Source organism: Pan paniscus, chromosome 5, assembly GCF_029289425.2.
Source record: "Pan paniscus chromosome 5, NHGRI_mPanPan1-v2.0_pri, whole genome shotgun sequence".
In the NCBI taxonomy this organism is placed as follows: Eukaryota; Metazoa; Chordata; class Mammalia; order Primates; family Hominidae; genus Pan; species Pan paniscus.
In genome coordinates, this window is record NC_073254.2 from 84,852,451 (window position 1) to 84,877,375 (window position 24,925).

At 33.6% G+C, this 24,925-nt stretch overlaps 1 protein-coding gene across 1 annotated transcript in view; it reads right to left on the bottom strand.

Annotated features, from left to right (window-relative positions):
* Window positions 1-24,925, bottom strand: part of LOC117978173 (protein eyes shut homolog) — a 441,914-nt gene that overhangs the window by 122,441 nt on the left and 294,548 nt on the right. Inside the window, exon 4 of the mRNA XM_063605341.1 lies at window positions 21,869-21,990. Within this exon, the coding sequence (XP_063461411.1) occupies window positions 21,869-21,990 (122 nt within the window). The remainder of the gene's footprint in view (window positions 1-21,868; window positions 21,991-24,925) is intronic.

Sequence of the window (24,925 nt, forward strand, 5' to 3'; positions counted from 1 at the left end):
TGCAAGCTGTCAGTGGATCTACCATTCTGGGGTCTGGATGATAGTGGCCCTCTTCTCACAGCTCCACTAGGTGGTGCCCCAGTAGGGACTCTGTGTGGGGACTCTGACCCCACATTTCCCTTCCATAATGCCCTAGCAGAGGTTCTCCATGAGGACCCCGCCCCTTCAGCAAATTTTGCCTGGGCATCCAGGTGATTCCATACATCTCCTGAAATCTAGGCAGAGGTTCCCAAACCTCAGTTCTTGACTTCTGTGCCCCCAGAGGCTCACCACCGTGTGGAAGCTGCCAAGGCTTAGGGCTTCTACCCTCTGAAGCCACAGCCCGAGCTGTACTTTGGTCACTTTCAGCTATGGATGGAGCGTCTGGGACACAGGGCACCAAGTCCCTAGGCTGCACACAGTATGGTGACCCTGGGCCCAGCCCACAAAACCATTTTTTGCTCCTGGGCCTCCAGGGCTGTGATGGGAAGGGATGCTGTGAAGGTCTCTGGCATGGCCTGCAGACATTTTCCCCATGGTCTTCGGCATTAACATTAGGCTCCTTGCTACTTATGCAAATTTCTGCAGCCAGTTTGAATTTCTCCCCAGAAAAAGGGTTTTTTCTTTTCTATTACATAGTCAGGCTGCAAATTTTCCAAATTAGTATGCTCTGCTTCCCTTGTAAAACTGAATGCCTTTAACAGTACCCAAGTCACCTCTTGAATGCCTTGCTGCTTAGAAATTTCTACTGTCAGATACCCTAAATCATCATTCTCAAATTCAAAGTTCCACAAATCTCTAGGGCAGGGGCAAAATTCCACCAGTCTATTTGCTAAAACCTAACAAGAGTCACCTTTTCTCCAGTTCCCAACAAGTTCTTTATCTCCATCTGAGACCACTGCAGCCTGGACCTTATTGTCCATATCACTATCAGCATTTGGGGCAAAGCCATTCAACAAGACTCTAGGAAGTTCAAAACGTTCCCACATTTTCCTGTCTTCTTCTGAGCCCTCCAAACTGTTCCAACCTCTGACTGTTACCCAGTTCCAAAGTCACTTCCACGTTTTTGGGTATCTTTTCAGCAGCACCCCATTCTACTGGTACCATTTACTGTATTAGTTCATTTTCATGCTGCTGATAAAGATATACCCGAGACTGGAAAGAAAAAGAGGCTTAATTGGATTTATAGTTCTACATGGCTGGGGAGGCCTAAGAATCATGGTGGGAGATGAAAGGCACTTCTTACATGGTAGTGGCAAGAAAATAATGAGGAAGAAGCAAAAGCGAAAACCCCTGGTAAACCCGTCAGATCTCATGAGACTTAATCACTATCACAAGAATAGTGCGGGAAAGACCAGACCTCATGATTCAATTACCTCCCCCTGGGTCCCTCCCACAATACATGGGAATTCTGGGAGATACAATTCAAGTTGAGATTTGGATGGGGCACAACCAAACTCTATCAGTGGAATAGACTCTGTATGATTTCTTTGGTTATACATAGTCTTCATGTGGTGGCTTTCTCAAATGCTCATTGTGGTAGCGATGTGCCTGGTGTGTCAGCAGGCCCAAGGCCTCCTAATGAGCGAGGGTGGTGTGAATAATAGTGGTAGCAGAGGTCATATGAGGCTACCTTCCCAAATGCTGTGTACTTGTGTCAGCAGATATTGAAATGGGCTATGAAGTAGATCTTAAGGCCAGAAAGTGGTGCTTACAGGTGAGAGCCAGATGGCATGGTCACTAGCTCTCTCCTGTAAGATGTTCTCACCTGGTCTAGATGATCTCTCATCTACACCCAAAGGTGTAATCTAAATGAAGTTCTCAGGTTCCCAGGTGGTGGGTTGGGTTGTAGAACATTCAGTGGTCCTTGTCCCACACTTTGCCTCTGAGGACAGAGGCAGCATAGCTGGGAACTGGGCCAAGCGAGCCTGCATGTGGGCCCCTAATGGTGGGTGCAAGCACCAGCCCCAGTAGGGTTCAGAGTCAGTTCTCAGGTCCTTAGAATAACTTCCCAATGAGGAGCAGAATAATCATTGCTGGGCCTAAGACCCAGGATGGGGAATGAGAGATGGCTCAGGCTCTACAGACTAGCAAGTGGTAGTGGGACCTGCTGTGCTCTCGTACTCCCAACCTAGCAGGGCTCCCTCCTATAGTCTGACTCTGGCAGAAAGTTAGAACAGTTAGCCAAAGCACTCCTAGTTTGCCTTCAGGCAGACCTATCCCAGGCCACAAAACTTTCTGCTGGGGTCAAAACCACACCCACTCATGTCCTCTGAAGAGGGAGCACCCAAGTACTGTGCCTGTGGCTGGAGCACATACCACATTTGCCTCTCAATTCTAGCCCCAGGGGCTTCTCCCCTGCTCAAGATCATAAATCTCTGACCTGAGACTCTCCAGACCAGTAACTGCCACTTGTGCTGGCTGGCAGGTTTCCACATAGCTCCCTATGAGCTAGGATACAGAATGGCCTCATTCTATTGATGCCCAGTTCTAGGAGAGCATGCAGGATAATTTCTAGGGCTGTTCCTGCTCATAGACTTCTGATGGCTCCCCAAGTTAGATCCAGAGCTTGGTTGGGACAAGGATCTCCGTTATAGCCTGGATTGCCCAGCTTCCCAGTGGGAATGTGCATCATGGAGGCAATCACTCTCTATCTCATGCACTGGGGATTCACTCACAATTTTCTGCTGGAGCCTGCCACTTGAGTTGTTACCTGCATTTTTTTTCTAAGTGCCCAAAGTTTTCTTTAACTCTTATGTTGATCTCCCGTGTTCCTTTTTGCACAGAAGTTCACAGTGTGAATCTTTACACACAATTTTGCTATTTCTAAGTAGGTGAGGTATACTAACAAAGCCTCCAATTACCCATCTGGTGAAAGAAAGGTGTTTAAAAACTTTGAAAAAGAGATAGACCCTAAAATGTAGGTATTTGTAAAGAATTCCTATACCAAGACATACGTTAATCGTGATTTACTGTGAAAAGAAGAGCAAATATAAAGACTATACAGGTGATATAGGTCATGATTTTTTTACAAAAGAATGCAGAGTTATATTTTCTCATTCTGAAGTCAAAGAAGAATTTTATAGCTGAATCTTTTAGTACAGGACATTGGGAAACATAATGGACCATGTCTTGATGTATGGCTTTGCAATAGGTATAGAAATGTTCAAATGCACATCTTTTAAACCGATTCTGCATGAAAATTGAAGGCAAAATGTAACATGCTAACTTTGTGTGGAAAAAAAAGGATTATTAGCTCGAATAATGTGCTCTAGACACAGATCTAGGAGAAACACATAAAATGAATTCCTTAGTTTTATGTGAGCTCTTTTTGTTTGTCAGCTGGCTTATCATTTTGAAAGCTGATAGTTACTCGGGGCATGCATTGGAAATACCCACAGATTATTTAGCAAAACAACACTGATCTGAGAAGAAAGCCCTCTACAAGAAAAGAAATATCCCAAAATCAAACCAGCAATATGAAATCTTACTTACCTAGAAATACACTAATAAAAGTTATTGTTTACTTACGTGATCAATTCTATAGACTGAAACAATTTAGAATAACAAATACAGAAATAAAACTTTTTACCATTAAATGTATGTCAAAACTCCCCAGCACAAGAAAAACCACAACATTGAACAACCCTTTCATCACTGATTTGGCAAGGAGTTACAGGTGACAATAAAAAATAATGTCAAATCTTAAGGGTTCTGGTGTAAGAAGTCCTAAATTCTATATATCTTCTGCTAATAACATGTCATTTGAAAAGCCAACTGATCTATATAATTTTTTATATCCTCATATAAGAAACATAAATAATATCAGTATATCATCTGGCCATAGTTATAATAAAAGTCAAATTAAAAGTTTCTATGAAACCCCTTTATTAAGATAAACATAGTAAATAGATAATTTAATTTACATTTAAAGATTTCTCATGCTGAAAAAAAGTATTGATGTTTTGAAATAGTTTATCAGAAATTATTACAAAAGGAAAATTTTCAAAAGCCCAACAAATAGGGTATAAGAGGGTGGAAATGAACTGTGAATGGGGCACAAGAAAACTTTCTAGGGTGATGGATAAGTTCTATATTTTGGGTTCAGTGGTAGTTACACAAGTAAGTGCAATTGCCAAAACTCCTTAAATTGTATATGTAAAATCTTTGCATTTTATTATGTGTAATCACAATAAAAAATGTCCAAAAGCTATTGAATACCTTATGAAAAGTCTATTTCTCTGAAAACATTGCCTCCCCCTTCCCCATAAAAAGAAAGAGTAAGGGGAAAAGTCTACTTCAAAACATAAGAAAAATGCAGGACCTTAATTATATCTTTTTTTAAGAACTTAATATCAAATTTTGATTATATTTCAAAAAAAGAAAATACAGATTTTGCAGCAAATAATATTCTCATGTACATTTTTCCTTTAGTTCCATATGTGATTACCTTTCTTCCACAGTTCAATAAAAATAATTTTACTCACAAATACCATAATCCTAAATTTCACATTTTGTGTTTGTTATAGTCATGGTCATTGCCCTCCCATGCAACATTGAATCTGAAACAAACAATAACTAATGGCTTTCAATTCATTTCTAATGAGCCATTTCTGAATATGTCTGCATCATTCTGGTTTTGTTTCATGGTATTATGTTTTTACATTTTTCTTAAATTTTACAGTTTCTAGTACTTTGCATTAAAACAATTCATCATCTTTAAAAACAAATGTTAAAAAAGAAGAAAACAAGCAAAATCTATTCTTAGATATAGTACTTTTTAAAAGTCCATTTTTTTAAAATTTTAGTTTATTTTTAATTGACAAATAATAAGGCAACACTTTTAATCTGAACCTGGTATTATGGTTCTATGTGAAATAATGAGATAACCTAATACGGAATGATTTTTTTCTAACTACACCTCTAAACAAGCAAAATTATCTTTGAATATGTTTCTATGCGGTTCTGTGAATAAAATTTAAAGATTTTATGTATGGCTATGCTAAATTATAATCTTCTGGGCTTCAATAACCATAAGATATGTTTTCATAACTGCACTCAGGAGACATCAGAAGGTGTTGGGGTTGAATTGTATCTCCCCAAAAGACCTTGAGGTCCTAATCACCAGGATCTCAAAATGTGGCCTTTTTTGAAAATAGAGTCTTTACAGTGATATTCAAATGTAAGTGAATCCATTAGGGTGGAAACTAATTCAATAGGACCACTGTCTTTTAAAAAAGGGGGAAATTTTGACACAGAGATAGGCCCTCACACAGGAAGAAAACTACAAAAATTGAAGGCTGAGACGAGGGTGATTCTTCAGAAGCCAAGGAATGCCAAAGATTGTCCCGGCAAAGTAATACAGAAGGTATACAGGGAGCTTTTTACAATTACTATGATGCCTGATAAAACTGTCTCTTCCTCCATTCTTTCAACTCAGTTTCGGTGAAATAAGAGAGTTCATTTATTCATTCAAAATAAGGTCTTTAATACCTTTTCTGTTTATCACTGCCTGTCTTCAAATAATATGCCACTTCCTGTAAAACATAATAGCCTTACAACAAGATACTGTGCTTTCCCCTTTTCTTCCTTTGTGCTACTGTTATCAAAAAGCAATTTTACTTAATCAGTTAGTTCTAAGGCCTATTTGTACAATAATTATTTGACCAATAATTGGTGGTAGAATGTATTTATCTGTCAAAGAAAGTATACTTAACTCCTGAGTTACTCCTTTTTGATAAAATTTGAACTACATGAGGTTCCAACTTTTCCAGTGAGAAAATAATAATTATTTAGTCTTTCACAAATTTGTTAAACCTTGGGAACTGAGAGATATCATACATATCAACATATGTTGCCACTGGCAACGTATGTATGATTATATACTATAAGCAGGATCAGATGATGATGATCTCAAACCATTGATGTGGAGTCACACCTGTCTTGTTCTGGTATTTAGATTTACTACTTTTTAACACTGTGATTTCTGCATAAGTTACGGAAAATATCTAAGTTTTTGTTCTTTCATATATAAAATAAACAAATAAAATCTGACTAAGAGATTTGCTCAAGAACAAAATGATACAAACTGTAAGTGTCTGCTATAGATAATTGCTTTAATTACTTGTGTGAATTTACTGAATCTGTCCAAAAGATAATTTGATAAAAACTACTCGAATATTTAATGTAGACACACTTTGATCCAGCAATTACACTTATAGTAATTTATTCTACAAATAAACATGCACACATATATACAGAGGCATATATAATTCCTCAAATAATAGATTATAATTGTAAAATATTAAAAATTCCCTGTGTCTGTTATATCTGTAAACTACAGTGTAGCTATACCATAAGAGGATGAGTGATCTACCTACCCACACATATTTTGTTCAAACCTCTGGTTTTTGTGAAGGAAAAATCTTTTAACTCTTAAAGATAGATATTGTGCCATAGATTGCTATTGCCTGAACTAAAATTTTGTCATGGCTTTGCTTTTATATTAGCACTTAGGACTTCTATGCATAAATAAGGTAAAAAAAAAAAGCAAAACAATATCTCTGGTAACACACTAAAACTTTCATAGTTTTTATTTGATGTGTTAAGATATACATAAATAATCACAAGTTTTTAACTTATTAAATGTCAGACTTTTTCAGTTATTATATCCATTAAAAATTTTTAAACATATTTTTATAAGAGATGAAAATTTTAATGCATAGTGCTTCGTGATTTAAGGTATTTATTTAAATACTCATAAAATACAAACTAAGGAAAAAAATGCTTACAGTCATCTGGGAGCAAACCTTCACGTTGTCTGAAAGTCAGCTTTGTAGTGTCCATAAGAAAAGCAGGCCAAAGCATCAACACAAATGCCAACTGCACAGGCAGCAAAGAGCCAGATGCTGTTGGCAAAACATGCTCCAGAGTGTGGCATCTGGGTCCAATAATGGCCATACAGAGCCCCATCTGTAGCTAAAGCTGTTGACTCTGCTTTGGGGGAAGAAAAATCAGAAATAAAGAAGGCAGTTAAATTTTAAACCATGCCAGGAATAGCAGAAGGCAGGTTGCAGTCAGCATTCAAATTACATCCCTAGCCCAATTTCCTTTTTAATGTCTTGAAACTGTGTAAACACTAAACTATGTTAACTCCAGTTGTTTAGAGAGATGAGCACATATAGGTAGTTCAGTAACTTAGGACACACAAATCTGCTAAATAGATTTGATATTCCATCAGACGTTCATTTATCTAATTTTTTTCTCAAGGAATATAAGCATATGGTCCATGAAATGCAATTCTAATTTGATCTATTAAAATATGTAATATTAAGTGTTCATTATGGTATATAATTTTCTTCAAATAGCATAAAATTTAAGACTCTTCTTTACAATTTTTATAATATTTTATTAGAATAACTCTTCACAAAGTTAAATAGGATATTCATGTATCCTTCACTGAGACTCCTTAAAGTTTTGATCAGTGGAAATTTGTGGGAAAGCTACAAAGAACCTTAAGCCTTAATCAAATAAAGTTTTTCAAAATTATAAAGAGATGATCAAAATAATCTCTTTTTAGTGTTCTTCATTTGTTGTACATATAAATATATAAAATGGAATTAGTTGATATCCAGATGATTAAAAAGATTCATCATTTATAAGATGCCACACTAATCTTATCTATGCATATATTTTTGAAAACAAGATCAATGTTTTAAATAATAAAAACTAATGATATTTAGAGTGAACTATATATCAAAAAGTTAACTAAAACCTTGTGGACAGAATATTATTTATCACCATAACCCTATGAGACATTACTATTGTTGATTCTACTTTCTAGCTAAGGAAACTGGAAGCTTGCAAATGTAATGTAAACTTACTTATCTCAATTCACACCAACCCTTAGAGACAGAATCAAACTTAATATGCAGACACTGCAGACACTGTGATTGTAGAACCCATATTTATTCTCCTTCTCCCCAATAAGATGAAAATAAAATATAACTTGATAGAATCATTTCTGTAATAGCAGAGGAAGAACTAGTCAAACATATGCTCTTCCATAAAAGAAACTTGTACATTGATAAATATAGTTAAAATAAGCTGTTTCAGAACTGTGTAAATGAACTAAAGGCTTGAAACAATCTCCGTGTTTATTCAAGAAAAATGATTGAATCTCATAAGCCTAATCAGCTTCGTGGTTGTAAACAACCATCCCTCTCTCCCCAGCTCTTCAATGGACTTGAAATCCAATATCATTGCAATAATGGTAGCTGAGAAACCAGCAACCTAATAGCCAGTGGAGGGGGAGGGGATAGTACAGGTATGCATTTGACTCAAAAGACCCTTCCCAAGGAATGTCACTATTTCATTGGTTTGACAGCACTCTGAAAAACTCCATTCTCAGGGACTGACTTTATTTGACCTGACTAAAAATTCACTCTTATAAAAAACCATATATCTAGGGAATTTGTTAAAAATAATCAGTGGCAATTGCTTAATATTGCAGTGTTTGAGGCAATAATTCCAGTTGAGGGCAACTCTAGGTTGATCAATATAATCAAAGATTTAATAACTTGGGAATTAGATGTACCTAGAAGTCTTTGAAAGCTAGAAAAAATCCTGGAAAACTAGAAAACATCACAGCATGCAAGTCTATAAACAGGCCTAAGAAAGATATAAACAGCCCTAATCTCTGATCTCTGACTAACCTTGAGGCTCTATACAAGCAGGAAGTAAAGAATAAAGTACAGTTGTAAACTGCCTGGCTGAGCATTGAAGACATGTCTCAACACACACACAGAGTCCTTTAGTAAAGGCTGGAAGATGTTTTAGTTCCAAAAATCTAAGAAAAATCTCTGTCAAATGATTCATTTTAGCTGACCACTAAGTTAATCAAGCAGAGACTAAAATGGCCACACATGGTAAAGAACAATCCCAGTGAAACACTACACAAATAGTAGAAACAACAAAAACAAAAACACTAGCTACTAGGAAAGAGCAAGATTTGATTTCCAGATGTACCAAGTTATGCTATTTAAAATGTCAAGTTACCAGAAAATATTATAAGACATACAAAGAAATAAAAGTATGGGCCATGCACAGAAATAAAACCAGTAAATAGAAACTGCCTTTGAGGACACCCGAATATTGGATTTACTTGACAAATATATTAAGTCAGCTATGGTAAACTTGTTCAAAGGGAAATATAAACTATTATATAATCAATTAAGGAAAGTAGGAGATTGATGTCTTACCAAATCAGTAATAAAAATAAAGGAAGAAATTATTAAAAAATTAAAAAACAAATAGAATTTCCAGAGTTGGAAATTATAAAAACTGAAAAACAAATGTAAAAGAGAAAAACAAACAACGTCATCAAAAAGTGGGCAAAGGATAGGAACAGATACTTCTCAAAAGGAGACATTTATGTGGCCAACAAACATATGAAAAAAAGCTTATCATCACCGGTCATTAGAGAAATGCAAATCAAAACCACAATGAGATACCATTTCACGCCAGTTAGAATGGCAATCATTAAAAATCAGTAAACAACAGATGCTGGAGAGGATGTGGAGAAATAGGAATGCTTTTACACTGTTGGTGGGAGTGTAAATTAGTTGCACCACTGTGGAAGACAGTGTGGCGGTTCCTCAAGGATCTAGAACTAAAAATACCATTTGAGCCAGCAATCCCATTACTGGGTATATACCTGAAGGATTATAAATCATTCTACTATAAAAACACATCCACACGTATGTTTATTGCCACACTGTTCACAAAGCAAAGACTTGGAACCAATCCAAATGCCCACCAATGATAGATTGGATAAGGAAAATGTGGCACATATACAGCATGAAATACTCTGCAGCTATAAAAAAGGATGAGTTTATGTCCTTTGCAGAGACATGGATGAAAATGGAAACCATCATTCTCAGCAAACCAACACAGGAACAGAAAACCAAACACTGCATGTTCTCACTCATAAGTGGGAGTTCAACAATGAGCACACAGGGAGGGGAACATCACACACCAGGGCCTGTTGGGGGGTCAGGGGGATAGTGGAGGCATAGCATTAGAAGAAATACCTAATGTAAATAATGGGTTGATGGGTGCAGTAAACCACCATGGCATGTGTATGGCACATGTAGACCTATGTAAAAAACCTGCACATTCTGTACATGTATCCCAGAACTTAAAGTATATTTAAAAAAAAAAGTTATTGGAAAAAATAAAATAATTACTAATTGAGCAAAACAAGAGATTTAATTTGGCAGAAGAAAGAAGTAGTGAACATAAAGATAAGTTTATTAAGATAATTGTGTTTGAGGATCATCAGAAAAAAAATAAATAAATGAGTAGATCCTCAGAGATCTACTCACATATGAGTTCCAAAAGGAAAAGGGATAGATAAATGCTTTGAAAAATTAATGGCCAAAACTTTCTGAATTTTATGAACAAATGTTGATCTATACATCCATGAACCTCATCAAACTCAAAGTAGAATAAATTGAAAGAGATTGAAAGTTAATCTTGATAGTCAAACTGTAAAACACAAAGAGATAATAGTGATAGCATCGAGAAAAAAAGTGATTTATTACATACAAGGATCCACATAAGAATAACAATTGACTTCCCATCAGAAGCCACCATGTAGATAAGAAAGCAGCAGAATGATATATTTGAAGTGCTAAAAGAAAAAAAAAGACTATCAACCATGAATTCTATATCCTACAATGCTACCTTCTAAATTAAAGCAGAAATTAAGACATTTTCAGATAAACAAGAACAGGAAGATTTCATAACTAGCAGACTAACATATAAAGAATAGTAATGATAGTCCTTTAGGTTAAAATGAAAAGAAACTATAGAATCTTAATTATTCACACATAAAAATCATGAGATCCAGTAATGGTAACTATATTAGTAAATATTAAAACCAGTATAAATATGTTTTGTTCATAACTCTTTTCTCTGTATATGATTTAAAAGATGGAGCATAAAACCATAATTATAACAGTTTGTTGATGGGCTTATAATGTATAAGATATAATTTGTATCACAATAATACAACAAGGGAGTAAAAAAAGGGGAGCGATGGTGGAGCAATATTTTTGCACATTATTAAAAATAAGTTGCTATTAATGCTATGTAATTGCTTTATCTTAAGAGGTTACTTATAATCCATAGGTCAACCATTAAAAATTTTTTAAATAATACAATAAATGTAACAAGGGTGTTAAAGTGGTATATCAGAAAAAAATATCTATTTAACACAAAGTAAGGCAATAATGGAAGAAGGCAGGAGCAAAAGAGAAGAAGACATATAGAAAACAAATGGAATAATAGCAGAAGTAAACTCTACGTAATTACAGTAAATGCAAATTGAGTAAACATTCCAATCAAAAGACAAATAATGGCAGAATGTGCTTAATGAAAAAATTGTTCAACTATATGCTATTTGTAATAGATATACTTTGTATTCAATAGTGAAAACTAAACTCACAGCAAAAGGAAGGAGAACATAATGAAAATTAAAGCATAAATTAATAAAGCAGAGAATAAAAAAGCAATAGAATAACACAATGAAATCTAAAACTGGTACTTTCCAAAATTGAAAAACCATTAACTAGAATGATCAAGAAAAAACAGAGAAGACCCAGAATACAAGAATCAGAAATGAAAGAGAAGAAAATACTACACTCTTCCAAAAACAAAAAAGGATTCAAAGAGAATACTAAACAATTACATGGTAACCAATTATAAAGGCTAAATGAAATAGATAACTTTACAGAAAGGTAAAACCACTGAAAGTAACCCCAAAAAAGTATAGCATATCAATAAACTTACAATAAGCAAAGAGATTTAGTAATAAAAATGTGTTCCACAAAATAAGTACATGAGTAGATTGCTTTACCAGTGACTTTACCAAATGTTTACAGAATAATGAACACCAATCCTTCTGCAACTGTTCCAAAAGAGAAGGGGAAAATTCTTAACATGGTCTATGTGGCTAATATTACCCAGTCTAAATCCAGTCAAAGATATGACAAAAAAAGAAAAATACAGATCAATATGCCTTAGGAATACAGACCCCAAATTCCTTCATGAAGTACTAGCAAATGGAATTCAGCAACATATACAAAGAAATATACATTATGACCAATTGGGATATATATTAGTTCTGCAAGGTTGGTTTTAAAATAGAAAACCACTAAATGCAATATACAATATTAATAGAATATAAGACAAATTACACATATAAACAGCTTCATTGATAGCATTTGAAAACATTCAACACATTTTATAAAAAACAAAACAAAAAAAACACTCAACAAACCAGAAACAGGAGGGAATGTCCAAAATCTGGTAAAGTGTCCCATGAAAAATCTACAGCTAACATCATACTTTATGGTGAAAGACTGCTTGATTTTCTTTTAAGCTCAGAAACAAGACAAGGATATTTAGTCTGTCATTTCTAAATTCAACATTGTACTGGAAGTTGTTGGGATAATTAAACAGAAAACAGAAAAAACGTATCAATATTGGAAAGGTAGGAGCAAAATTGTCTCCATTATCAGATATTAAAAATCCTAAGGAATCGACCCAAAATTATTATAACTAATAAATAAGTTTACTGATGTTGAAAAATACATCATCAATATACAAAAATCAGTGCTGTCTCTATACACTAGCAAAGAACAATCTGAAAATGGCATGAAGACAATTCCATTTCTAATAACATAAAAAGATTCAAATTCTTAAGAATAGATTCTAAGAAGTACAAGTATACATAGAAAACAATAAAATATTATTGAAAGAAATTAAAGAAGATTCAATAAAATCTCTATTAAAGTTATGGCTGCCATTTTCTTCAGAAAGTAACAAGCTGATACTAAAATTCATATGGAAGTACAAGGATCCCAGTTTAGCAAAACAATGATGGAACAAAAAAATAAGTTGGATTCATATTTCCTGACTTCAAACTTACTAAAAGCTACAATAAGAGGGTGTGGTATTAGAATAAAGATAAATAGAATAGAGTGTCTAGAAATCCTTACAAGTTTGTCTAATTCATGTTAAAGTTACCAAGATAATTTAATATGGAAAGAATAGTATTTTTAAGAAATTATCCTGAGACAACTGGATATTCATGTGTAGAAGAATGAGGCTAGACCTTTACCTCACACCACACACATAAAAATTAACTAACTCAAAATGGATTATATCTCAATATAAGAGCTAAAAATATAAAGTTTATAGAAGAAAATACAGAAATAAAATTATTGTAATCTTCAGTTAGACAACAATTTCTTAGCTATGATATGAAAAGCAAAAGTGGCAAAAGAAAATGAGTCAATTGGTTGTCCTCAAAATTAAAATTGTTTGCGCCTGAAAGGACACCATGAAGAAAAAGATAACTCACATAATGGAAGAAAATATTTGCAAATCATATTTGATAATTGGCTTGTATCCAAAATATATAAAGTTTCTTACAACTAAGATAAAAGGTACATAACTTCCATTCCCAAATGAGCAAATGATATGAGGAGATATTCTCCCAAAAAGAGATACACGAGGTCAGAAAGCACATGTTAAGATGAGCTGTATTATTAGTCCTTAGGGAGATGAAAATCAAATGTGCATTGAAATACCACTTCACACCTACTAGAAGGGTTAAAAAGACAAACATCAACAAACATTGGCAAGATGTGGAGAAGTTGACACTCTCATACACTGCTGGTGGTACTGCAAAAATTATACATTCACTTTGGAAAAGAGTTTGGAAGTTCCTCTAAAAGTTAAGCACAGAGTTACTCTATGATCCAGCAATTCTACTCTAGTTTTATATGAAAAATAATTGAAAATATATGTCTGGACATGTATTGCACATGTTTATAGCAGCGTTATTCATAGTAGTCAAAAAGTTGTAATAATCAACATGTTTATCAGCTGAAAAATAAACAAATTTGCTGTAACTTTATGATGTAATGTTATCTGGCCATAAAAAAGAAACAAAGTCCTTATACCTGCTATGACATAAATCTTGAAAATATTATGCTAAGTCAAACAAACCAGTCACCAAAAAACATATATTGCATGATTCCATTTATATGAAATGTCCAGAACAGACAAATCCTAGAGATACAAAGTCGATTAGGGGGACTTTATTTATTTCAAGGGGGAAGAAGGAAATGGGGAGAGGCTATGGTAATGGTATGAGTTCCTTTGGAATAATACAAGTATTCTAACATTAGATAGTGGTGATCGTTGTACTTCTCTACTAATCTACTAAATCTATAGTAGTTCTCTCCTTTTCCAGGGTTTTGCTTTCTGGTTTCAGTTACCAGCAGTCAACCATGCTCTAAAAATAGATGAATATAGTATAATAAGATATTTTGAGAGAGAGAGAGAGACCACATTGACACACTTTTATTACAGTATGTTATGATTTTTCTATTTAATTAGTAGTTATTGTTGCTAATCTCTTAATGTGCCTAACTTATATTTAAACTTCACCATAGTTATATGTAGAAAAATACATAATTTATATATAGATGGTCCCCAACTGGTTTGACGTGATGTCTTGTCTTTACAATGGGATAAAAGCAATTTACATTAAGTAGAAACTACACTTCAAGTACGCTTACAACAATTATGTTTTTTTGCTTTCAGTGGAGTATTCAATAAATTACATGAGATATTCAATAATTTATTATAAAATAGGAATTGTGTTTTTCTCCACCGGTAAGTTAATGTAGGTTCTGAGCATGTTTAAGGGAGGCTAGGATAAGCTATGATATTCAGTAAGTATATTAAATACTTACAAGTACATTTCCAACTTACAATTTTTGTCAATATACAATGGGTTTATCAGAAAAATAACCCTATTGTAAGTTAAGGGATATGTGTAACCCTGTATAGAGTTCAGTGCTATCTTTGATTTTCAGACATCCACTGGGGGTCTTGGAACATATCTCCCTTGGAATAGTAAAGGGGGACTATTGTACTGAATTGTACACCTAAAAAGGTGAATTGTATGGTGTGTTAATTATGTCTCAATAAAATTATTATTTAGAAAGATAACTAGGTAAGGAAATTCCTAAGTTGTAAGTCATCCTATTTATATGCAACATATGGAATACATACATTATGCTCATCTCATTAATATAGCATATTTAGTGACTGCTCTTTTCTCTTTACAATCTAGAAAAGCCAATATGAATATAATGTTCATATTAATACATTATCTTTATAATCACAAAGAAGAAGCACATTCAGAAAATCTGATTCAGCTAAACTTTAAATTTTATAGCCAGATAAAATGCAACAAATATCTGAAATATGAAAATAAATAAAGCAAATAATATATCAAAAATCTTAGGAATGATGAAATGACTAAGGGTTTGTCTTAATTTAGGTAACAAAATCTCCTGAAACATTTATACATTTAAATCACTAGGAGTTCACAATAAGCCATGTCAGGGTTATCTAGAAAAACTGATTATGTATCATGAATATTAAAGTATTTTGAATTAAGCCTTGTAGATGTTGTTTATTTTGTTTTCAATTTTTAAGACTTCTATATCAAATGCGATACTTTTATTTAAATAAAATTAATACCATGTTGGACAATAAATTAATATTTGAGTCCTCTCATTTTGTTGGGATATATAAGAATATTTTGAACCAATAGGTGGACAAACATAAGTGATGTATTTCATACACACACACACACACATACACACGTGTATTTAACTCATATGTATAAGACATTGTTTTGGGAAGGAGCAAAGTAGCTTCTGATAGCCAGGATATTCAGGAGCTAGCCATATAGTATAAAGCAGGTTTAGAGCTAGGTGTAAGTGTTCTTCTGATGACCATTTCAACAATTTCATAGAACATCAGTATCAGACATGGCTAATCTATGCAAATAAGAGATCACAAAAACTAGACTAACTTATAATCATATCAAATAGAGACAAAACCAGGAACATCACCCAAACAAAAGACTAACAAAACAATCCCCTGTCATGGCTAATATAAGTAATTGCTACCTCTTTTGAAAACATTGGCTTTCACTTCTTTCTTGTCTTTTCCTCCATCCTCCTAGGTAAGACTTACCATAAACCTAATAATAAAATTCTGCTCCCTTCTTCACAACTTATCCAGAGCAAAGACGCACTCTTTGAAACCATCCCCCAAAATACAAGTAGCAAGCTCAAGTCGGTAAGTCCTTTCTAACATCCTTTTATTTAGATATCCCTGTGGATCTATATGATGTGTTTTCTCCCTTGTTGCAATGAGTTATAAACCCAACTTTTGCAACCCTAGGTGTGTTCCCAGTGGTGTTTGTCTGGTGACTGCCAACAGCGTCAATGCACACATACAGAAACGCATATACAAGTTATCTTAAGAAATTATAGGAAGAGCTAAATGCCAAAAAAAGGATATATCAGAGTCTCAATGAAAGAAATACTAGAAAATTTATAGTACATATTATAGGTTATAATTAATTAATGTAAGAAAAATAAAACAGATAACAATTAATATTATGTTTTTAGTTCATCAAAAGTTTATTATTTCTCCTAATATACAGGTGGAAAGGTTATTAATATCAATTTGTGTTCACACATCAACTTACTAATTGCTAATGTCACAAAAATATCTCTGGGTCTTTTTATTTTTATATATCTTTAACTAATCCTAACTACTGGCATTGTGAGTTTTCCTATATTACCAAAATTATTTATTTATCTTTTTTTTGTCACATAGTATCTATGCCATTATTGCCAGCTATTGTGGAATTCAATTTAATAAAGCAAACTGCCTACTGTTGAACAGTCTGCACCTTATAACCCACTTTAATCACCAAAAAATTAGAAACATTTGTGAAAAGTTTTACAGGCATGAGATAATCCAGAATTCTCAACCTTAATCACAAGGCAAAAGAGAATGTATGATTTATTTTGGAGGACATTCTGAAATAATTCTAACATTTTCCTTTGTAAAATAATCATCTGAGTGTGTTTGTATGCAATTCATCTGCTTCTGAACAAGAAAAGGATTTAGTTATGATATACTTGGTTATGCATCTACATAAGAGATACAATGTATACCAAACAAATCTAGGATTAAAAATTATTTACCAAGGGCAGGGCATGGTGGCTCATGCCTATAATCTGAGCACTCTGGGAGGCCGAGGCGGGCAGGTCACTTGAGATCAGGAGTTCGAGACCAGCCTGGCTAACATGGTGAAACTCCATCTCTACTACAAATACAAAAATTATCCAGGCATGGTGTCAGGCACCTGTAATCCTAGCTACTCGGAGGCTGAGGCAGGAGAATTACTTGAACCCAGGAGGTGGAGGTTGTAGTGAGCCAAGATCATGCCACTGCACTCCAGCCTGGAAAACAGAGTGAGAGTCTGCCTCAAAAAAAAAAAAAAAATTACAAATATATACGTGGTTATTAAGCTTTTGGAATAATAGCAATAGCTACTAAGAATTTCTTTTTCATGTGTATGCATCATTTTTTAAAAATAACTTCAAGTGTTATTTTAGATTTAGGGAGTACATGTGCAACTGTTACATGGATATATTGCATGATGCTGGAGTTTGGGGTACAAATGATCTCATCACCCAGGTAGTGAGCATAGTATCCAACAGTCAGTTTTTCAACCCATACTTACCTCCTTCCCTTCCCACTCTAGAATTCCCCAGTGTTTATTACTGCCATCTTTATGTCCACGAGTACCCAGTGTTTAGCTTCCACTTATAAGTGAGAATATATGATATTTGGTTTTATGTTTCTGTATTAATTCACCTAGAAAAATGGCCTCAAGCTACATCCATGTTGCTGCAAAGAACATGACTTTGTTCTTCTTCATGGCTGCATAGTATGTCCATGGTGTATATGAACCACATTTTCTTTATGCAATCCCACGTTGATGGAAACCTAGGTTAGTTCTATGTCTTTGCTATGGTGAGTAGCGCTGAGATGACTACATGAGTGCATGTATCTTTTTGGTAGAATGATTTATTTACTTTTGGATATATGCGCAGTAATGGGATTGGTAGGTGAAATGGTAGTTCTATGTTACGTTTTTGAGAAATCTCCAAACTGCTCTCCACAGTAGCTGAACTAATTTATATCCCAACAACAGTGTTTAAACGTTCTCTTTTCTCCAATGCCTCATCAGCATCTGTTGGTTTTTTAACTTTGTAATAATAACAATGCTGATGTGTGTGAGATGTTGTCTCATTGTGGTTTTGATTTGGATTTCTCTGATTAATGATGTTGAGCATGTTTTTCATATGTTTATGGGGCACTTGTTAAATGCATATCTCAAAATGTCAGAAAGATATCAAACTACTGATCTAATATCATACTTGGAAAACCAGAAACATAAGAGCAAACTAATTCCAAACCTAGCAAAAGAAAAGAACTAAAATCAGAGCAGAACTACAAAATTAAGACCCCAAAATCCAGGGAAATAATCAACTTAACCAGAAGTTGGTTTTTTGAAAGCATAAATAAGATTGATAAACCACTGTCTACACTAACAAAGAAAAAATGACAGAAGATCCAAATAAGTACAGTCAGAGATGACAAAGGTGACATTACAACTGATCTCACAGAAGTAGAATGATTCTGAGAGACCCTTATGAACACCTCCATACACATAAACTAGAAAATCTAAAGGAAATGGATAAATACCTGGTAACACACCACCTCTCAAGATTGAATGAGAAAAAAATTGAAATCCTGAAAACACCAAGTTTTGAAATTGAATCAGTAATTTAAAAAAAAACAACCTACCAACTAAATAAAGCTCCAGACCAGATGGATTCATGCCAAATTTTACTAGATGTAAAAAGAAAAGCTGGTACCCATTCTATTGTAACTCTTCCAAAAAAAAAAAAAATGAAGTCGAAGGAACTCCTCCCTAACTCACTCTATGAACCAGTATTATCGAGATACCAAAACCCGGAAAAGATACAACACAAAAAGAAAACTACAGGCCAATACACCTTATGACCCTCAACAAAATACTAGGAAGCTAAATATGGCAGCACATCAAAAAGTTAATTCTCCAGCTAAGCTTCATTCCTGGGATGAAACTGTTTCACCAAACACAAATCAATAAATGTGATTCACTGCATAAACAGAATTAAAAACAAAAAACACATGATGATTCCAATAGAAGTGGAAAATTCTGCTATGAAATTCAACATCATGCTAAAAATCCTAAATAGACTAGGTATCTAAGAAACATATCTCAAAATAATAAGAGCCATCTATGGTAAACCCACAGCCAACATCATACTAAATGGGCAAAGTCTACAAGCATTCCTCTGGAGGACTGGAACAAGCCCAGCCTCACAACTTCTATTCAACACAGTACCGAAAGTCCGAGCCAGAGCTATCAGGCAAGAGAAATAAATAAAAGGTATCCAAAAAGGAACAAAATAAGTCAAACTATCTCTCCTTACTGATGATATGATTCTACACCTAGAAGATGCTGAAGACTCCACCAAAAGGCTCCTGGAACTTATTAAAAATTTGGCAAAGTTTCAGGACACAAAATCGATGTATAAAAATCAGTAACATTTCTATGCACCAATAACATTCAAGCTGAGAGCCAAATCAAGAATCCATTTACAATATGCAATCCCATTTACAATAGCACACACGCCAAAAACAAAAAACAAACAAACAAAAAAGCAAGGAATACATCTAATCAAGGATGTGAAAGATCTGTACAAGGAGAACTACAAAACACTGCTAAAAGTAATCAGTAATGACACAAACAAATGAAAAAATACCCCGTGTTCATGGTTTGGAAGAATCCATATCATTAAAATGGCCATAATGCCCAAAGCATGCACAGATTCAACCTATCAACCTACGAATGTCATTTTTCACAGAATTAGAGAAAAACTATACTAAAATGTATGTAGAATGAAAAAAGAGGTTGAATAACTAAAGCAATCTTAGAGAGGAAATAAAAAAAGATGGAGGCATCATGTTACCTGACTTCAAACTATACGTATGTCTACAGTAACCAAAAACAGCATGGCAGCATTGCACTGGTAAAACAACAACAATAACAGACACATAGATCAGTGGAACAGAATAGCAAAACCAGAAATAAAGCAACATACTGACAGCCATCTAATATTTGATAAATCAACAAAAATAAGCAATGAGGGAAGGACCCCCTATTCAATAAATGGTGCTGGGAAAATTGGCTGTCCATATGCAGAGGACTGAAACTGGACCCTTACCTTTTACTATACACAAAAAAGTAACTCAGGATGGACTAAATATATAAATATAAGACCTCTGACTATAAGAATCCTAGAAGAAAACCTAGAAAACACCATTCTGGACATCAGCCTTGATAAATAATTTATGAGTGAGTCCACAAAAGCAACTGCAACAAAACCAAAAATTGACAAGTAAGATTAAGCTAAGGAGCTTCTGCATAGCAAAGGAAACTATCAACGGAGTAAACAGACAACTGACAGAATGGGAAAAATAAAGCGGAGTATTCTCCCCATGTGATAGTCTGAAATATAGTCTGAAACCAGGGGCACAATGCACTGCGGAAAGCCGTAGGGACCTCTGCCCTTGAAAGCGGGGTATTGTCCAAGGTTTCTCCACATATGATAGTCTGAAATATGGCCTCCTGGGATGAGAAAGACCTGACCGTCCCCCAGCCCAACACCCGTAAAGGGTCTGTGCTGAGGAGGATTAGTAAAAGAGGAAAGCATCTTGAAGCTGAGATAGAGGAAGGCCACTGTCTCCTGCCTGTCCCTGGGAACTGAATGTCTCGGTATAAAACCCGATTGTACATTTGTTCAATGCTGAGATCAGAGAAAAACCGCCCTATGGTGGGAGGCGAGACATGTTTGCAGCAATGCTGCCTTGTTATTCTTTACTCCACTGACATGTTTGGGTGGAGAGAAACATAAATCTGGCTTACGTGCATGTCCAGTCATAGTACCTTCCCTTGAACTTAATTATGACATAGATTCTATTGCTCACATATTTGTTGCTGACCTTCTCCTTATTATCACCCTGCCCTCCTACTACATTCCTTTTTGCTGAAATAATGAAGATAATAATCAATAAAAACTGAGGGAACTCAGAGGCCGGTGCAGGTCCTTGGTATGCTGAGTGCCGGTCCCCTGGGCCCACTGTTGTTTCTCTATTAAAAAAAAAAAAAAAAAAGAATGGGAAAAATAGTCACGATCTATGCATCCAATAAAGGTGTGATACGCTGAATCTATAAGGAACTTATTCAACAAGCAAAAAACAACTCCATTAAAAGGTGGGCATAATACATAAACACCTACTCAGAATTTCTATTTGGAGTTTCTTCAGAATTCTCATCTAATAACTAATTAATACAATTGAATTATGGAATATGTGGATAATTTATATCATAAAATATATCAAAAATTTTATTAAATTATCCAAACTCAAAATAATCTCTAAGTAAAAAATTGGAAGTTTTAATTTAGTGGACTCACTCCTTTCTTGTCATAGTGTGGTAGTTCTCATACTGCATGGAAAGGTCCAAAACAATGTTAAGATGGCAAAAACATGTTTTGAAGAAGTAAATGCATTTGTATCATTACCATATTGGAACATTGCCTTTTCAAGTTAAAATTTGTTTATACTTTGTTGACATCTGGCCTTCAGTGTTTTCAAATTTCAAATGATTGTGACACCATCTTGTCAGTAAATGGCTCTTCATTGCTGGATGGTTATTTTAATTAAATGTATCTAAAGTGAAAATAATGTCTGGATGTATCCCAAGGACACTGAGCACTCCAAGTAATTTCATGAAGAAAACTAAAAATATGTTACTCACCGATAGCTTTTGTAAAGGTCAGTACAGGTGGAATTGTTCTTGCAAGGATTCATTTTACACTCATTGGATTCTTGTTCACAAAAATTTCCTTCCCAATCAGATAGGCACACACACTGGTAGCTCTAAGAGAATATGAAATTATATATTTTTAGGCTATTTCTTACTATTAAGCCTATAATACAGATATTACTCCTGGCTATTTTGATATCTCTGTCAATTTATAATTTTTTTTAGTTTTATAGAATGCCAATACTCCCCCCAAATGACTTTTACCACATTTTTAAAACCGTGTGAACAGTATTCTTTAGTATCTAATTAAATAAAGTTTTGTAGTAAGTCAATAGATTCTACAGAAGGTATTAAAGATTTATGCATTATGCTCACAATGTAGAACTATCATCTTTGTTAAATGTTTTAAAAGAAAAATAGCATGTTAGTCATATGATGGTAGATGATGGAGTATAACTAAATAACTAATTAAACAACTCAGCAACTAGCTCACAAGTTAAAAATACAAGTATAAATAAGGAAACTTTTGACAGATTTATTGTTACAGATAAATATTTAAAATAAATTAACAGACTTTTGGTTAATTAAAATCGTAAAACTTTTCATGGTGTTTTTCTGAAACAGAGAGTTGCCCTATGACAATGTAATTCAGAATGCTAGAGGTAAAATTTTGCTTTCCTAGTATTGGGCAAACAAACAAACAAAAGAAACACTTTAAATTACTCTGTGAAAATACTTTCTATATGAAAAATATTTTTGAAGAATAGAGCTCTTGTCAAAATTATATTTTGGGCTTTTGTCTGTAGAGAATCTAGATATAGCATTATAAAAATGGTAAAATCAATGTTAACTGTTATTTAAATCTGCACTTTTCAATACAGTAGCCACATGTGGCTATAAAACATTGAAACATGGCTAGTACCATTTAAGATGTGCTATAAATATAAAATACATATTGAATGTTGAAAAGTTAGTATTAAAAAAGGAATGCCAAGTATCTCACTAAAATTTTTTATTATTTACTTTTGGTTGACATGGAAATAATTTTGATATAAAGAGTTAAATGAAACGTACGATTTCAATTAATTTCATTTATTTCCACAGCTTTTTGTAGTGGCTACTAGAAAAGTTAAAACACAAACAGAGATCTCGTTTAATTTCTACTGAACAGAGTTGAGAGTTGAGTTAGATAATGCCAGCCCAGTTTCTCCATTTGCGGATAGAGTTAAGAAGTCTATATACTTATAAGCACAATGTGATGAGTAGGAGCCCTGAGATTACAGAACGCATCTTAGTTTAATACATCTCAACATCCTGTACAGATCTAGCACCCTATGTTTAATTAATGTTGATTAAATAAACAGAAAAGAACAAACATGATATGACCAATAATTTAAAGGTTGAAGTTAGTAGCCAAAACAAAATTCAAAATGATCTTTCATCACTTTGGTACATTTGGACAGCAAATTTTTTTTACAAACATAACAATGAAACATGATAACCAGAAGAAAAATAAATTCATGCTCCAAGTATGTGAATTTAGGTTACAACAGTTTAAATGTGTAAGAAGTTCTACTCAGTACTGTGCTTTGGTTGAACAGGGCCAATTGGTTTTCCATGCTAGGTATTAATAACTAGCTTAAAAGCACAAGAATGAGAGCCACCTTTTCAACATTGTGCTTTATTCCTGACACATATACTAGTCTCCACTCAGAATAATCTTTAAGGGTACTCCAGTTTTGCGGGATTTTAGCAGATTTTTTTTTCACATACCATGCTTCCTACATTGTTAACTTCCTCCATGAGTGTGGTAACATTTACAGTTTTCATTGGTTGCGTTTGGCTTATTTTTTCTTTTTTTTCTTTTTTGTAAACATTAAAAGAGGACTTACATAAAAATTGAATATAATGATTATATTTTGTTTTATGAATGTGCTATTTAAAATGAAAGCAATTCCACAATAGGCAAGACAACATCAGCTGTGGTGAATGGGAGAAAATCATCCCACTCAGTAGCATAAATGGCATATGCATAAAATCTTCGGGACATGCCCGTTCGTTATGTTCTGAAATTTCTCATATTATGGGGTATAAATTATTTATGTAAAGACAAACGCATAAGCACACTGCTGATTTTTATTTTGATGCCTCAATAATATTTTGAAACAAATTTAGTGAGTCAAAAAGTCAGTCAAATTTTTCCTATTAAATTCATATATTTCTTAAACGCTAGTAACTATTGGTATTTTCAATAACTTGATAATTAGTAGAAAATTATCAATTTCAGGGTATCATTATCATTAAAGTATCAGGTACTATAGCAGTGAATTCCAGATATGATGAACTATATACAAAAAGAAAACATAAAAGGATGAAGAAAATATAATTTAAAAAATTAAAATTTAAAAATGTAAATGATGAAGAGAACAAAAGTGCACAGCAACTAAAAATAACCCAGAGTTTGAGAATTTTTATTCATCAGTATCTTACTTGATTCAAAAGCATTTTCCTGAATTTAGACATTCTTGCTGCAAAGCAGTTTCTCATTCAACATTGAATAATTGATTCCAGTAATTTAAAATAACTGTTACTTAAATTTGCACTGGTCAATACAGTGGCCAGAATAGTATTAAATAATATTAAATATTTTATTTAATATTATTAAATATCAAATATTAATACTTATTAAATATTTTTAATATTAATTATAAAAATAGAAATTATATTCCACTAGAAAACTGAAATATAATTAATATTAATATTTAATATTTTAATATTAAACATTAAGTAATTATTGAATATTAATATTAAATATTAAATAATATTAAATAATATTAAATACTAGTATTAAATAGTATTAAAGTAAAATACTATTTTTAAAAGCATATTTTGAGCCAATTTTGATGGAAAAGGAAAGTATTATTAAAATGTATTTACCAAAAGGAGTAAAGGTTTACATTATTTATTAAATTAGAATCTTATCATTTTTTAACTTCTCACTACAAAGTAGACATTACTCTTCCTACTAAACTTAGATAAAACAGTAGT